Below are 17,435 nucleotides of genomic sequence, written 5' to 3'. Positions count from 1 at the left end.
GGTGCACACAAGTATACATTTGCGTCCAAAACAATTAAACGTGTATAATTTGTTTATGACTTATTGTTATTCAAAGATAAAGATCGATGAGTCCCGCGATACAAACAAAATGCAACGTTCGAAGGTGTCGGTGTTTTCAATTTTAGATAAACTAAAACTGGAAACGTACCTTATTTTACATAGTTTCTTTCCTCTAATTGTTCCAGTTGGATATAACAAATGGATAATAATAAAAAACTTGAATGGAGATGTTTGCCATTTTTGTCTTTTCCTGTAAGTCTTATTCGTTCATTTTATTTATCTAACATGCATATGCATGCATATAAAAATTTACTGCTCATTTTTACACCGATATATGCAAATAGATGGTTTATAACATATATGCATGGAACGTGTAAACATTTTCGTTGTGTTTCTTGACGTGTTCGAAGGTGAAAAGATTCAAAACAAATCCAAGGCGGACGCGAATGCAGCATAAGGAAAGCGTCACTCGGCAGTTTGTTGAGTTTATGGTTAATGTCTGTGGTTAGACAATATCCTATTGAATTAATTAACTTCAAGTTTGCCTTGTTATTCTTTGTAAATCAACACATCGTTTCAGTTGCGCCTCGTAAATTACAAAGCTGGAGATGACGTCTAAAATTAAAGGTCAGCGCCATCATTTAGCCCGGTTTGCTAACATTAGCCCTTACTTCGTTTGTTGTTGTTTTTGTTGCATTAAACTCGTCTGCATTGCAGGAATGAATGCAAACACGTGTAACAGAGTGAGATAATTTAGGTGTATCGCATTATATGGAAAAATAACAACAGTAGTGCGTTGTTTTATCGTTACAGAATATGGTAAACCCCTTAAGGTTACTACGTTTTATATGCTGTTTTGCCTTTGAAATATACCGTGAAAGCAACAATAAGTGTTGGGTAACAAGTGCTTTTATTACGCGATTGTCTTATGCAAATGTAAATGATGTATTTTTGAATTTTATATCCCTAATAAATTACGCAGTTAACGCCCGGTAAATTTAATTAATTATACCACATTTCTGTCTATTTATATGGTTTGAATCTAGTGGGAAAAGTCGGCTCCAAGAACAAAGAAGATGCTCCTTATGAGCTGGAGAGCCAGTTTGTCCTGAGGCTTCCTTCGGTGAGAACATTGTTCCTGAGAAACTCAGCAGGGTATGCTGGGAGTTTAAAGTGATGTGAATTCACTTTCTGTTTTTTTTTTTTTTCTTTTCAGGAGTATGCCTCCACAGTAAGAAGGATAGCGCAGTCCGGCAGCATGAACATGAAGGACAGGCTTACAATCGAGCTGCACCGTAAGCTGCCTCTTCTATAGTCATGTCTGTGTGTGATGCGCGATCTGTGTAACCTCCCTGTTAAACTACTAATTTAATTTGATTTGATCATAAAATTCATCTTGCACAATATCTACATTTTTTACATGCATCCATTATGGGAAGGAGTATCGTTGTGATTTTTGGGCTTCTTAAAGACGCATTTGAGCCATTGTTGTTTTTTTGTTTACAAGGTTGAATTATTGAACAACAAACAGCTTTGTCAATTTTTAAACCTAGAATTAGGTGCACAAGTTTGAATTTATTGAGAATTTTCATGAATCCACACAGAGCCTAAATGATACATACTGGCTCAAATATATTCATACACTCCCACTTGTTTGGATAAATGTCTCTTAACAAGTTCTTCAGTCATCCACGAGGTCCTGGCATAATTCTGGCTGGATGCTTGGCCACTCTTCGTAAAACCAATGAATATTGGTTAGTTTCTTGGCACTGACATAGCTTTTAAGCATAGCCCATACATTTTCAGTCCGGTTGAAGTTGGGGTCCTTCGAGAACCTTGTTGTCAGCCTACTTTATTTGTTCCAGAAACAGTTTTGATGTGTGTTTGAGATCTTTGTGCTGTTGAAACACTTACTTGTGATTGTGTTTCAAGCAGCTATCTGTACTTTGTGTGTGGCCAAAGAACCTGGAATTTCTGTCTTCATTAATTCATGCCATTTGTGCAATGAACTAGTGTGACTGGCAGCAAAATAAACCCTCAGCATCATGCTGCCACTACCATGCTTGACAGGTGGTACAGTGTTTTTTGGCTTGAAAGGCTCACCTTGACTTTTTCAGACATACTTCTTATCATTGTGACGAAGTAGATAAATATTTGTCTTGCCCAACCACAGAGCATTCAGTATAGCCTCAAACTTCAGGGGTGTCAATTTTGGAGCAGGGGCATCTTTCTTGGTCAGCCAATGCTCAGTCAATGTTGATGCTAAATTTGCTTACCTGTGCATGGTGACACTGGTTCCGGCATCTTCCTGTTTAAGACTGGCTTGCACCTATGTTTCAGTTTGTTAGAGATGGTTAAATCTTGAGCACATTAGGGTATTCCAGCAGGACAAGGGTCCTAAGCACAAATCAAAACTGGTTTTTGAATGAGCAAAGCAGGGCAGCATTAAACCTCTGGGGACATTATCGGGTGGTGGAAGGAGTACTTTGAGGATCTCCTCAATCCTGCCATCACGCATTCCCTGGTGGAAACAGAGGCTGGGGACTCGGGGTTGGACTCTTTCATCACCCAGGCTGAAGTCACCGAGGTGGTTAAAAAGCTCCCCGGTGGCAAGACTTCGGGGGTGGATGAGTTCCGCCCTGAGTACCTCAAATCTCTGGATGTTGTAGGGCTGTCATGGTTGACACGCCTCTTCAACATTGCGTGGCGGTCGGGGACAGTGCCTCTGGATTGGCAGACTGGGGTGGTGGTCCCCCTTCATTAGAAGGGTGGTCCCCCTTCATTAGAAGGGTGACCGAAGGTGTGTTCCAACTACAGGGGGATCACACTCCTCAGCCTCCCTGGTAAGGCCTACACCAGGGTATTGGAGAGGAAAGTCCGGCCGATAGTCAAAACCTCGGCTTCAGGAGGAGCAGTGTGGTTTTCGTCCCGGCCGTGGAACACTGGACCAGCTCTATACCCTCTGCGGGGTACTCGAGGTTTCATGGGAGTTTGCCCAACCGGTCCACATGTGTTTTGTGGACCTGGAGAAAGCACTCGACTGTGTCCCTCGTGATGCCCTGTGGGGGGTGTTCCAGGAGTATGGAATCGGGGGCCCTTTATTAGGGGCCATCCGGTCCCTGTACGAGCGGAGCAGGAGTTTGGTCCGCATTGCCGGCACTAAGTCGGACCTGTTCCCGGTGCATGTTGGACTCTGGCAGGGCTGCCCTTTGTCACCGGTCCTGTTCATAACTTTTATGGACAGGATTTCTAGGTGAAACCAAGGGTCAGAGGGGGTCTGGTTTGGGGACCAGTGAATTTCGTCTCTTCTTTTTGCGGATGACGTGGTCCTGCTGGGCCCCTCTAGCCATGACCTACAGCATGCACTGGGGTGGTTCGCAGCCGAGTGTCAAGCGGCTGGGATGAGGATCAGCTGCTCCAAGTCCGAGGCCATGGTACTCGACCGGAAAAGGGTGGCTTGTCCTCTTCAGGTTGGAGGGGAGTTCCTGCCTCAAGTGGAGGAGTTTAAGTATCTCGGGGTCTTGTTCACGAGTGAGGGAAGAATGGAGCGGGAGATCGACAGACGGATCTGTGCGGCTGCCGCAGTAATGGGGGCGCTGTGCCGGTTCGCTGTGGTGAAGAGAGAGCTGAACCGAAAAGCGAAGCTCTCGATTTACAGGTCGGTCTACGTTCCTACCCTCACCTATGGCCATGAACTTTGGGTCATGACCGAAAGAACGAGAAACCCGGATACAAGTGGCTGAAATGAGTTTCCTCCGTAGGGTGCGTGGGCACTCCCTTAGAGATAGGGTGAGGAGCTCGGCCATCCGGGAGGAGCTCGGAGTAGAGCCGCTGCTCCTCCACATCGAGAGGAGCCAGTTGAGGTGGGCATCAATACCCGATGCCTCCTGGACGCCTTCCTTGGGAGGTGTTCCAGGCACGTCCCACCGGGAGGAGGCCCAGGGGACGGCCCAGGACACGCTGGAGGGATTATGTCTCTCGGCTGGCCTGGGAACGCCTTGGGCTCCCCCCGGAGGAGCTGGAAGAGGTGTCTGGAGAGAGGGACGTCTGGGCGTCTCTGCTGCGTCTGCTGCCCCTGCGACCCGGTCCCGGATAAAGCGGAAGACGACGAGTACAATAGTATATCAGTTTTTGAGAATTAAAAAATATATGTGAAAATAAAAGGATATATTTAAGAATAAATAAGACTTTCATGCCCAAGGTCGCTTTGACCTTCTGTCCTGAAGCACAGTTTTCTTTTTAAATTCTGGTCTCATTTCATTAGTATTTGTTAGTGTATTTGTGTATGTATGCTACAAGACATTAGCTCCTGTTTACAAGCACTGCTGATCTACACTGCTAAAAAAGAGGAAAACATACTTTAGATCTCAACTGGAAAAAAATCTTTCCGAAATTCCATACTGATATGAAATGGGAAAATTATCAACCCACAGAGGTCATAATCCAAAGTAACAAAGACATTTAATCTAAAAACTGATGCCAATTTGGTGTCATGTTCTATGTCCTCCCACGTCCTGAATAGGGCATCCCTGAGTTCCGGGCCAGTCTGAGGTGCAACATAATGCGGTCAGATGGACCTAAACTTGATGTTCCAGAGATATTATATTGAATTTGGGTCAAGGGAACATGGAGGAGTATTAATCCCTTCATCTTCCAGGAACTGCCTGTATACTCTTGCCACATGAGGCTGGGCATTATCATGCGGCAGGAGGAACCCCAGGACTCACTGCACCAGCGAAGGGTCTAACAGTTGGTGTGAGGATTTCATACCAGGATAGGATATCAAATGGCAGTCAGGGTATCATTGTTTATGCTGTACGGGTCTGTGCGTCCCTCCATGGATATGCCTCTCCAGACCAACACTGACCCAGCATCAAACAAATCATGCAGAACTATGTTGCAGGCAGCATAACTTTCACCACGGCTTCTCCAGACCATTTCACGCCTGTCACATGAACTCAGAATGAACCTGCTCTCATCTGTGAAAAAACACAGGGCAGACATTCACACCAGAAGCCCGCTTGAGGTCATTTTGTAGGGTTCTGGCAGTATTCATCCTGTTCCTCCCTGCACAAAGGCACAGATACCAGTCCTGCTGATGAGTGAAGGACCTCTGATAGGCCCGTCCAGGTCTCCTAGGGTAACTGCCTGTCTCCTGGAATCTTCTCCATGCTCTTGAGGCTCTGCTGGGAGACACAGCAAACCTTCAGACAATGGCACATATTGATGTACCATTCTGGGGGAGTATGAATGCCCGTGCAACCCCTGTAGGGGCCTGGTATCGCTTCATGCTACCAGTAGTTGCACTAACCCTTGACAAACGCAAAACTACTGAAAAGCAGTCAGAAAAATGAGGAGGAAAAATATGTCTGTGGCCTCCACCTGGTAAACCATTCCGGTTTTTGGGATCATCTCATTGTTGCCCTTTTAGTGCAGCTGTTGTTAATTTCATTAACACCTAAACAGCTGACACTGATTATCACCCCCTCTACTACACAACTGACCACATCAATATTCCAGAAGTTTAATTGACTTGATATTATATTCTGGTTAAAAAGTGTTCCTTACATTTTTTGACCACACATCTTTGCAAAGTTAGGCACAGTGACTTTTGTATTTACATTATATCCTATTTCAGAATTTGGATAGTGTTGTTGTTTTCAACGTATTTGGAACAGGACAATATTTTCTGAGTTTTCATTTGGTCTTTGGAGGTTTGATTTGCTGCAAGTTTTTTTTTTTGTGTGGTTACTTCTGAATTTTCTCATTTTATTCTTTGTGATCATCATCAATTATAGTTTTTTCAGTTTTGTTTGTCTGTCTAAGCCAAACTGGCTACCAAATGAATTATGTGTTTACCTGTTCTTAAATCTGGTGGATTAAATCATTTTTTTTTCTTCTGGTAATTTCTGTAATCTAAATAAACTCTAACATTGTAAATGAAAATAATAATGTTAGTGTCTTAACTTCCCTGTAGGAGATTGCATTTTGTTTTTAGTTAGTGATGTTAAAACGTGACGTTCGTATTTTGTTTCATCTGAAGAGAATGCAGAAAAATATGAACATTTTCATTTCATCACTTTTTTCTCTCTGTCTCTCCTGTTTGTAGCGGATGGTCGTCATGGGATAGTGAGAGTAGACCGTGTTCCTTTGGCCTGCAAACTGGTGGAGCTGCCATGCATGATTGAGTCCCTCAAAACGGTAGACAAGAAAACATTTTACAAGACAGCTGATGTCTGCCAGGTAACCGTTTCATTTCTTTTAGTTTCCTTGTATTTCATATTCATGTGGGATAGTCCAGTAAGTGGAATTTAAAAGATAAATGGTTTTCAAATTTATGTTTTTTAATGAATAAAAATCCAGTAACTGAGTAGACATGCATTTGTATTCAGTCTTTCCAACCAACACATTGGCCAGATTAAGGGTAAAGTAGAGGAAAAGAAATAAATTCTGTTGTAGTGCTGTGACTTGGTGCACAGATGTTTTTCCATCCGGTCTGACTGAGCTTGAGCTGCTTTTGCAAAGAAAACCAGGCAAAAATGGAAATCTCTAGATATAGATAGCTGGTACAGACATATCCTAAAAGTCCCGTGGCTGTAATTTTTTACCAAAAAGTTGTTCTCCAGAGTGTTAACTTTAAATACAAATGCACACAACACTCAGATTTATTTTTCATTCCATTTCACAATAATGCACTACTTCTTGTTGGTCTATTGGATAAAATCCCAATGAAATACTTGGAAGTTTGTGGTTTTAATGTGACAAAATATTAAAAATTTCAGGTATTGGCAATGTATTCATCTAAATTTAAGTTTCAATAACTAATATGTTTATTAAATCACTTCTTTTTGCATCTGTGGGTTAGATGCTGGTGTGTACACTAGATGGAGACCTTTACCCTCCTTTGGAGGAGCCAACTGGCACTGACCCAAAGAGCAAAAAGAAAGATAAAGACAAGGACAAGAAATTCATTTGGAATCATGGCAGTAAGTAGATAAATATATTCGCAGGACTTGATTTCTGGACAGTTTTTGCTAAAATTGTCTCATATTAGCAGATTTTGCCTCTGTGGCTGCTAAATCTATTTTCGTTTTGGTAACTCTGTCGTTTCACGTCCGCAGTCACCTGCCCTCTGAAGAACACACGCAAGCGAAGATTTCGGAAGACTGCAAAAAAGAAGGTTTCGACATATTTTTTTAATTTCCCTCCAGTGCTCGCCACCCGTCTGTTCAGCGAACTGTTTGATGACCCATCTCTTTTCTGAGCTCTCCTCCAACAAGACATTTACATTTCATAAAAGAGACACTGTGGTGAAAGTGAAAACTAAGATTTACATATAAATAAAGCATTTCATCTTAGTTTTTCCCAAAGGCATACAAAACAGGCCCTTTCACAATAGCTTTGATCAATGTGAAAGTGAGTGAGCCTGAGCGCTACATTTCTAGTTTGTCTTCTGAATGGATTGTCCTGAAGGTGTGGAGCAAAACCATATTGATTAGGCTCCTTCTGTTTCAGCCGCTAATGTCCTCCCTGGCGGGCAGCCAGCTGCTACCTTCACGTGTTTGTTGTTGTGTGTGTCTGTGTTTGTGTGTGTGTGTTGCTGGACAAGTAACCTGAGCTTTCTCTCCTGTTTTTCTGCTGCAGTACATTGAATCTCCTGATGTGGAAAAGGAAGTGAAGAGATTGCTGAGCACAGACGCAGACGCTGTCAGTGTTCGTATCCTTTTGGACACGTTACAAATATTCAGTGCATCCATTGGAAAACTGGGTATTTTGTGCATTACCAAGCAAAACATTTTGTGCGTCCGAGATGTTTTTGAGGAATAAATCTTGTAGTTAGTATAAAAAGAACAAAATTACACATTATTATCTAGTAATTATAAATTGATCCTGTAAATGTTCGGGTGCATCTCAATATAATTAGAATATGTTTAAAAAGTTATTTTCAATTATTCAGTTTGCATGAACTACTGCATCAGTGCAGTGGCATGGACCTGATCAGGTTGCGGCAGGCTCAGTAAGTCCAGGTTGCTGTAAATGTGACATTTAGCTTGTCTGAATTGTTTCGGTCTTGAGGCTCTCGTCTTCCTCTTGACCTAAGCCTCACAGTAACTCAGGCGAATCAAATATGTCACATTGTGTAACGAGTCTAAACAATGTTTCATTTTTTTGATGGAATTACTGATGTAAATTGAAGTAAGTTTTGATGATATTGTGATTCCTCCCATTGGATCCTGTTTCTTACAATTTTATCACAGTAACCTTTTATGATTCATATCAGTTTCAATATAGTTCAGTTTTATATAGAAACAATTCAAAAAACATGTGGTCTCAAGGCTCTACACAAAAAATGAACAAATGTCATTTCAATTGAATCAAACAGATTTTAAGTCTGGTACATTGATCCTAACTGTCAAACAGTGCAGTCAAATTCAGTTTATTATTCAAATTGGTTAAAAGATTTTTCTGTGTAAGGAAACCCAGTAGATTGCATCGAATCAGTGACTTGCAGCATTCACTCCTCCTGGATGTTCGTGTAGAGACAGTGGACAGTCGCTGGCGTTGACGTTGCAGCAATCCCTCATACTGAGCATGCATGTAGTGACAGTGGAGAGGAAAAACTCCCTTTTAACAGGAAGAAACCTCCAGCAGAACCAGGCTCAGTGTGAGTTGCCCTCTGAGAGAACAGAACAGAACAGAGACAGAAAAAGAACACAGAAGCACTGATCTAGGAGCACTTTCTATCTTAAAAAAGGTAGAAAGTAAATGGTAGTAGTAACTCCTTCAGTGGCTTCATCTAGGGGAGAAACGCAGCTAAACAGATAAGCTCTGAGCTAGTTTTCAAGTATATAGGATGAAAGAGAGCACACACAGGTAATCACCGTAAAAGAGATTATTATAGTTAATTTGAGCTGATCTTAGAAGTGTCCGTCAGCATCCTCAGCAGACATGATGTATATGATTTTGAGCCCTGGCATTTGCTTAATCTTTTATGTTTGACTAGATGGTTAAATGGAGCACTTTTCTTGTCTCTGATGTGACAAACACGTATTTGCTTGTGCACTACCTAGACTTTATTTTCCCATTTAGGTCTATCCAACACCCAGCTGGATATCCGGCCTCCTGCCCAGCTCACCTTACTTGACTGTTTAAAGCCTTTGTGGGAAGAGATGCTTTTAGGTCTCTGATGAAGCTCTGAATTTGCCTGACAGAATAAGAGCACAGGGAGGCATGCTTTGTGTGGCTACTCACTGTGAGTTAATTGAGATGGACGGATCATTATCACTGCTTTGTTGAGCACAGTAAAACTAGACTCTATTTATAGTTGTATTGTTTGCATACAGTTTCAGACATACAAACAATATACACATGTACAGACGTGGACAAATCTGTTGCCGCATTTGCGACGTGTAAAAAGCCTTAAAATAAGTTAATCTTTTACTGCAGGAGCATAATCTCAGTAAAAAAATGTAGAAATGCAACTTTCACTTTAAGTACATTTCTTCAGTAGGGAAAATTTCATTTTAATAAATAATCGTTTTTAACACAATCAGCAGTAGGAAAAATTATTGATGCCTCTTCTCTCAGTACTTTGCACAACCTTTTTTGACAGTAGGACAGCGCTTGTCTTGCAACATTTGTCAAGGTTGCAGCATACAGAGAGGATCCCTCTCTCTCTGTATGCTCCAACAGTTTTTCAGTTTGATCATTCCTCCTTGCACACCATCTCTAGATCATCCAGACTCCTGGGTCTTCTCTTATGCTTACTTCTCTTACTTCTGCAAGGCCAGATTTAGTATCTGTTGAAGCATTTCTGTGTTGATTTCAGCATATGTTTAAGGATTATTATCCTATTTAACAACCCAACGACAATCCATTTTCAGTTAGATTTTTATTTTAAAATGTTCTGGAAAGTCCTGGCTGTCATGGCCCCTGAACAAGGTTCCCGGGGCCTTTTGGAAGACAAACAAGCCCACAGTATCAAAGGTGCTCCTCCATACTTAACAGTTTACATGATGTGCTATTGAACATATTCATAATTTTTTCACCTCAGATTTGTTTTTTGATATTAGGACAGAAAACAACTGGTTGGCATGAAGATGACATCTTATGGTTGTTATGGATACTAGGCCATCTAAGAAGCCACTCTTTGCTGCATTTCTCTAATAGTGAGCATAAGAGGTTTTTCCTCCCTGTATATGTTGGATAAAAGAAATGGGACGCTGCGTCACATTTATACCAGTGAAGCAGAAAGCCATGGATTAGTAATTAGATATAACCGGAATGTAAAAAAATTGCATTTATTTCAAGGCAGTTGTTAGGTGTATAATTAAGTACGTCATACGTGTTCCAGTGCAATACTGTCGATAAGTGAAATCCTAAATCTTGTTTGACCCTAACTCAAGATGTTCAGGATGGGAGATAATAGCAGAGGATGAGACCAAAGAAGCAGATCAGCATGGCTCTCTGGCCAATTTGGACTCTTCTCCCGGCATTTCAGGACACAAAATGGGTCATGGATCCTCAGGTAAAATGCTGCTTTTATAGTTTGCATGCAGTGTGATTTTGTAGGTTTAGTAACAAAGACGTAAACACTCATAGTCATCTCAGGCAAAAATCATCTCTTAATGTTCAAGAAGAGAGAATCAGGACATAAGTTGTTGGCATGATCTTTATATTTTATTTCCCTCTTCATAAATGTCAAACCGCAAGAAACAAAACAGTGTTTATGTATTTATATAAAAAGCAAATATGTCTCTGATAAAAGCAAAATGCCAGTGTTAGTCATGTCGCTCTTTTGCCATCTTGTACTTTTTTTGTGTGTGAAAAAAGGAAACATACTGTAGAAGCATTTAGAAAAAACTTGAAAAACCCCAAATTCCTCATTATTCTGGAAAAAACATTTAAAAAAACACAATGCTGCTGTTCTGTTTTGTTTTCCAGCCTTCGCCATATTGTACTTTTACAATTTTGGTTATTTCGTACTCGGATTCTTATATTATCTCAATATTTAATTGCAACTTATATCTACAAACAGAAATAAACTGATATGCAATAAAAACAAAAGTACATGGAAATGAACTAGTCTCTCCAAGAGTATGAGATGGAAGTAGGCTGGGACAAGATGGCAATTTGGGGGAAATAAAATATAGGCATGTTTGGTGAAGGGTTGAATGGACCCAGAGCCCTAATTTTCCTTCCAAACACTGGAGTAGTGTTTGTGATAACCTTGTCTGAGGGCAGCATTCTAGCTGTTTGGGCTCCACATTACTTCTTGCTAGGTTATTTCATAAGACTACATAATAAAACTATATGTAATAAAACCATTCTCTCTTTCAGGTTACATAAACCCAGTTTTTAGCACTCAAGTTTCAGCATTTTTCTGATTTGTGTCATTCTCTATAATAATAATAATAACGCATTCTGCCTGACCAGTACCACATGATGAACTGAGGGAGATCTTCAACGACATCAGCAGCTCCAGTGAAGACGAGGAGGATGAAGGGGACCGGCATGACGACGAAGACCTGAATATCATGGACACTGAGGACGATTTGGTGCGACAGCTTCAAGACAAGCTGAACGAGTCGGACTCTGCTCAGAATGAAAGCGACAGAAACAACCAGATAGGTGAGGATACTGAAGGCAAAGCTTTAGCAATGTGGTCCTCTCTTGTGCTTATGATTGCTGAATTGTTGGCACCTCTCCTGGTAATCCTTTTCACCATTGTGACACTTCACGTTCTTGTCGTGTAATATTAAGTTTGCAGCATACGGAAAGTGAACTTTGGCCTCATTTCTCTTTACACAATCCCTTTAGATCCCCCAGCATCTTGGTTCCTGTCTTATGCTCTGTTCTCTTCCACATCAGATATAGATGTGATGGACCAGTTCAGTGTTCATTTTGCCCATCTGTATGTTTTGGATCAGTATCCTGCTGAAAGAACCAGTGAACAACCTATTCTGGGTTTTCTGGCAGAGAGCACCAGGTTTTTGTTAAAACCTTCCTGTTATCATACTATGAACGCTAACAGGGTTCCCAGGGCTTTTGGAAGATAAACGGGCCCAAAGCATCACAGATCTCCCACCTTACTTAACAATGGGCTTCTAGTGCTTTTTCAACTTATTTATCTACTATTTCCAACCCAATTTGTTCCTGAAGAGCTCAGACTAAGGCTCGTTTGACCAAAGCACACAGTTCCATTTAAAGCCATGATAGTGTTTAGCTGACCACACGTTTATGTTTGTAATGGTAGAACAGAAAGTCCTTTTTCCTGACATGCCTCCCAAATGACCAGTTGGCGTGTAGACAATTGTTACGGAGTCTTTATGACCACAAGATGCTACTCATTGCTGCAATACGCTAACAATGAGTTTAGACATTTTCTTTACCGCCCTCCTCACTATAGGTGGGGGCGAGAAAAACTTGGCCCTTGTTTGTCACAGTTGTAAACGGCTTTATCAGTGCTCTGTTTAGGAAAGTGGCTTTATTCTTGTAGCCTTACTTAAATGGCATGTTCTCTTGTCTTTCCTTTTTTACAGAGTGGGTTAAAGAAATGGAGCTCTGTGTCCATCTGTTTTATATTTCCAAAAAACTTTTCATTGCATTTATTTTATTCAAATTTAAGGTGCATGACTTTTTAAATAATTAATAAATTAACTCAAATTGAAGGTTGGATTTCTTTAAATTTCTAATTATGATATTATGCTACTGCAGTAAAAGGTGAATTTTACACGTTTACCAGGGATCCCAAAAAGTCTTAAGGCGGATGTATAAATTAGTTAAAACATTTCCCTTATTGATGTTAAACTAATTATATATTACATTAACCACCACCCCCCGATGGTGTCGCCTGCTCTACATGCTTTACATGAAGTTTATTTCCATACCTCAAAGATTCATGTCCAAAAAGCTAACAGATCAGTGCTCATATTTGTTAAATGCAAGATATGAATATGAGTGCGAAGTACATATTCTTTAATTTAAATGTATTCACATTCAAATAACCTCCATACCTGGCTCAGTGAAGCAATAGCTGCTGTAGATTATGCAATCTTTCACGCTGGGCTTACAAGTCCCTCCTCAGGGTAAATGTTTAATCTCTTAGCCAGCTCAGATGTTCATTTTTCAGGCCTAGTTACTACAGCTACAAGGTTGGACTTTGGATGGAAGTTTGATGTTAAATTAAACCAGATCCCCCTCAGGTACGGTACTTGTCAAAACAGATGTAAAAAATAAACTGAACCAAGTATCTGAACTTTTAATAAGAGCTGAGGTTTTTGGTCACACATCACACACGTGGTCAATCTGACAGAGAGAAGGATCCCAATCGTTGTGGTTTTTAGTATAACAATGACCATCAGTGGGCTCTAGGTGGACAAACTGTCTACTTTTAAGGCTAGGCTTAAAATTTTTCTTTTTGATAAAGCTTATAGTTAGAGTGGTTTAGGTTATCCTGAGCTATCTCTGTAGTTATGCTGCTATAGGCTGAGGCTGCTGGATGACATAATGACCACTTTCATCCTCTTCGCTACATTCTCACACTACTCTCCAATTTTGCATTATTTGCTGTTATTTCAGCTTTTAACCTTGTTCTCTCTTTTCTCTTCCTAGAAGCTACACCTGGCCTGATTCTGTGTCTACCTGTGACACCTTTCTGGAGAGGGGCATCGTACGAGCTTCTGCTGGCAACAACTTAATGCTACCCTCTACCGATGATCCACATAGCCCTGTCTTTCAGTGTTTAACCCTTTCTCTCTCCTAGACATGGCGATTGACTGAGCTTTTACTGTAACTAACTCTATGTGCTCTCTTTCAGAATCTAACCTTGAAAACTGGCTCAGAGTTTATCTGTTCTTTCTTTCTAGATGAAACGACTACATTAACATTTACTTTTCCTTCCCATAGAAAGTACTCCTGGATCGGTGCTTCTTTGTTCTATTTGTGTCTCTGCTCTGTTCTCTCAAACCCCCAGTCAGTCGTGGCAGATGGCCGCTCACACTGAGCCTGGTTCTGGTTCTGCTGAAGGTTTCTTCCTGTTAAAAGGGGTTTTTTCCTCTCCACTGTCGCTACATGCATGCTCAGTATGAGGGATTGCTGCAAAGTCAACGCCAGTGACTGTCCAGGAGGAGGGAATGCTGCAAGTCACTGACTGGATGCAATCTGCTGGGTTTCCTTAGACACAAAAACGTTTTATCCAATTTGAATAAATAACTGAATCTGACTGCACTGTTTAATGATTAGGATTAATTGGAATGTATGAACCTGACTTTTGTGAAGTGCCTTGAGACATGTGTTGTGAATTGGTGCTATATAAATAAACTGAATTGAATTGACACACTGTGTTAAATAAATAGCCCCTCTTTCACTTAAATACACATGCTGTGCCCCTCACCCACTGAGATGCACACACTGACAGCTCTCAGCTAACCAGTCTGACAGGTGTTGTATCTCAGCATGCAGCTCAGGTAGCTGTCTGGCCTGACAGCGCACTGCCTCCATATCTGCATACATGGATCTGTCAGTCAGCACTACTGGTCATCTCCAAAGCAGTGTCCAAGCAGAGTTTATTCCCAGTATGTTACAGGCTGGCTCAGAGTCCTTCCTGCAGCAATTCAAGGTTGTAATCAGTGATGCAGCTTCTTTATTAATTTAACAAAATACAGCAGCTTCACCAGAATATTAACACTTGTCATTAGTAGTTGTGATTGGATACAATTAGTTTGATTGATTTAGATGCTGATTAGGCTAAATGTCCATTTAAAACAGTTTGATTGAATTTAATATGAATGTTGACCCTACAGTGGACTCTGTGCTGACTCATCCTCCCTTAAATGGATTTCCATTAGCTCCCATTTATTAAACTCCATTTCTTGTGGTAAGGCGAGGTAAGGTGCATGTCTCGCCCCCAAGGTTGCCCCTTGTGTAGATGTTTCTGCAACGTTTCAGCTTCACTACACAGGAAAGCAAATGCACAAATGTTTTCTCAATGTTTTCTAAAATATTCCTGACCCACGAACCCACCTGTTATTTTCTGCAGTTATGGAGTATCAACTGCAAATTAACAACATTAAGGCCAAGCTTCAGGAAACACGTGCCCGAAAGAAACAGCAGGAGGAGCTCATTATGAAAGTGGAAAACCAGGCCCTGAAGGTAAGCAGCAAGGCACACGGTAGCTTAGAAACAGGGTCAATGTATTGAGAAATATTAACAACTATGTAGAACTCTTCACTGAGTATGGTTTCTCTCTGAGGTGATGCGCTATGAAGATTTCCGAAATGTTTTCAGGGTACAACCACAAACTTTAATTTATTGGGATTTTATGTTATAGTTTAACATAAAGCAGTGCTTAATTCTGAAAATAAAATTAGTGAAAAGTGTGGCGTGCCTTTGTATCTTTGTCCCTGAGTCAAATCAATATAGAACCATCTTCCTCTGCAACAATAGCTACATGTCTTTAGGGCTGAGTCTCTACCAGCAGTGCTCATCTTAAGACTGAAAAGTTTGCCCTTCATTTTTCACAAACTTGCTGAAGCTCTCTGAAATTGGATGAAGAGCATCTCTAAACACAAATTCTCAATTGGTTTTAGGTCTTTACTTTGGCTGCGCCATCCTAACAGATGAATTTGTTTTGTTGTATTTTCCTCCCTCTAACAGGTTTTCTTCCTGATTTGCCTTGTATTTAGCTCCATCCATCTTCCCTTCAGCTCAGGCTAGCTTCCCTCACCAAAACAAAGGCATCTCACTGCATTATGCTGCTTTCATTCAGGCTGCAGTTCTCCACCGCCCATGCATTTTGCAGCCATTTGATTCAGAAGTGTTGGAGAAGGCATCTAAACATTGGCAGAGAGCTTAACCCTGCTTTAAGCGTCTCCACAACTTCATCCCTGGCTGTCTGCTGTGTTTCTTCATCTTCATGAAGCTCAGAACAGCAGGATTTATCCAGAAAATAAATTGAACACGGTTGGCCGCCTATTTATTTTAAATGTAGTAGGTTGCACAGAATTTTATTTTCTGTTTTAATTTAATTGGGGTGGATACAAATAAATGCCACACGTTTTATGTTTCTAATTGAAAAAGTGTTTTGTGTATTTTATTACTTTATATTTAGGCTGCTGTTTACTCTAGAAGCAGCACCACCATCCACAAAAGCACAATATTCCCTTCCTCAACCCCATGCTCTTTATTGAAAACTTTACAATGAGTGGAACATGAGCAGACGTGGTTCGTTTTTATGTGGCCATTTAGAGCTCTCATTTCCTAGTGTTTTGGGACCATCTCAGGCTCATCACTAGCCGTTATTATCACAGTTGCATGGAAAAGGTCAGCTGTCTCTGACTGGGATTCTGTCACAGGAAAGATAGTGACATGAGCATTCCAGGCAGACACACATTTTAAGCCATCACAGTTTAATGAGGCTCAGCATGTCGACTCCTACAAATCTTGTTTGTCTCTTGCCCCTCGCAGAATCGTTTCCAAGCCTTGCTGGATGAGATTATTCAGCAGGAGGAGCGAGAGATGGAGCAGGTAAGAACCCGCTCTGGACGAGTTTCTGCTGTGAGTTTTTTACAGCTTTCAGCACTGAATCTTAATTTCTAACAAAAAAGTTCAAATCCACTCAGGTAAAGTTTCATTTGTCAGTGTTCTTTGATGCTATGTCATAATGGCTACCTGTCATGGGTCGTTGTATCCACTGACAACAGAAGGGTGAAATTTAATGTTATTTGAAGTGTTAATTATTATCTAATTTCTCTACAGTTTAATTTGGTAGCTGGTGGGCCTCAATCACACCATATATTTTGTCCCCCAACAGCTGGCCTCCCTTCAGGAGCAGCTGGACTCCCTGATAGAGAAGTGACCAGCAGGGGGCAGTCTCATATCGTCTTCAGCCGCACATCACCTCAAGAGGGAGGAGGATCCTCATCCGGAGTGGGGGGCTCGAACATGCATTGTCATTCTTATTTGGTCATTTTTATGTATCACATCTGCAGCATTTTGATTTGTGTAATTGAAGTGAATATTTTAAGGTCTTTTTGCAATTTACTGCATTATGGATGTGAATCCTAAAATAAAAGCTTGGTCACTGTTACTTCAGTCTGTGTTTTTTTAAGTTCTTATGTAAAGATTGAGAACAACTTGTAAAAGCATATCGTGTCTAAAGTTTATCGAGTTTGTTTCTACACAGTCGGGTATTGGGAGAACCCTTTCCATTTGTGTCAGGAGTTCTTTTCAGTTTATCCATTTAAGTGAAAATAAACCCCGTTAGGAATTCATGTGAGTTTAAATTTAGCTATTTACAGATTCAGGATTAATGACATTCAAAATAAATGGGTCAAAGTGAGTGATCAGTTCAGGTAGTCATATGGTTGAGAGTGTTGATGCAGTCATACTTTATGGAGTTTCACACAGAATAT

At 40.9% G+C, this 17,435-nt stretch overlaps 1 protein-coding gene across 1 annotated transcript; it reads left to right on the top strand.

Annotated features, from left to right (window-relative positions):
- Positions 1–447: 447 nt before the first annotated feature.
- taf7 (TAF7 RNA polymerase II, TATA box binding protein (TBP)-associated factor) lies at positions 448–17,110 on the top strand. Its single transcript, XM_047352644.1, has 12 exons — positions 448–648; positions 1,068–1,144; positions 1,238–1,316; positions 6,131–6,264; positions 6,887–7,007; positions 7,143–7,201; positions 7,666–7,738; positions 10,436–10,549; positions 11,458–11,652; positions 15,062–15,174; positions 16,489–16,548; positions 16,835–17,110. Exons 1-12 carry the CDS (start codon positions 630–632, stop codon positions 16,877–16,879), a joined length of 1,089 nt encoding a protein of 362 aa, XP_047208600.1. The 5' UTR covers positions 448–629; the 3' UTR covers positions 16,880–17,110.
- Positions 17,111–17,435: the final 325 nt, after the last annotated feature.

Source organism: Girardinichthys multiradiatus, chromosome 23, assembly GCF_021462225.1.
Source record: "Girardinichthys multiradiatus isolate DD_20200921_A chromosome 23, DD_fGirMul_XY1, whole genome shotgun sequence".
NCBI lineage: Eukaryota > Metazoa > Chordata > Actinopteri > Cyprinodontiformes > Goodeidae > Girardinichthys > Girardinichthys multiradiatus.
The sequence above is the reverse complement of the archived record's forward strand: the minus strand, read 5'-3'. Positions and strand labels throughout refer to the sequence as shown.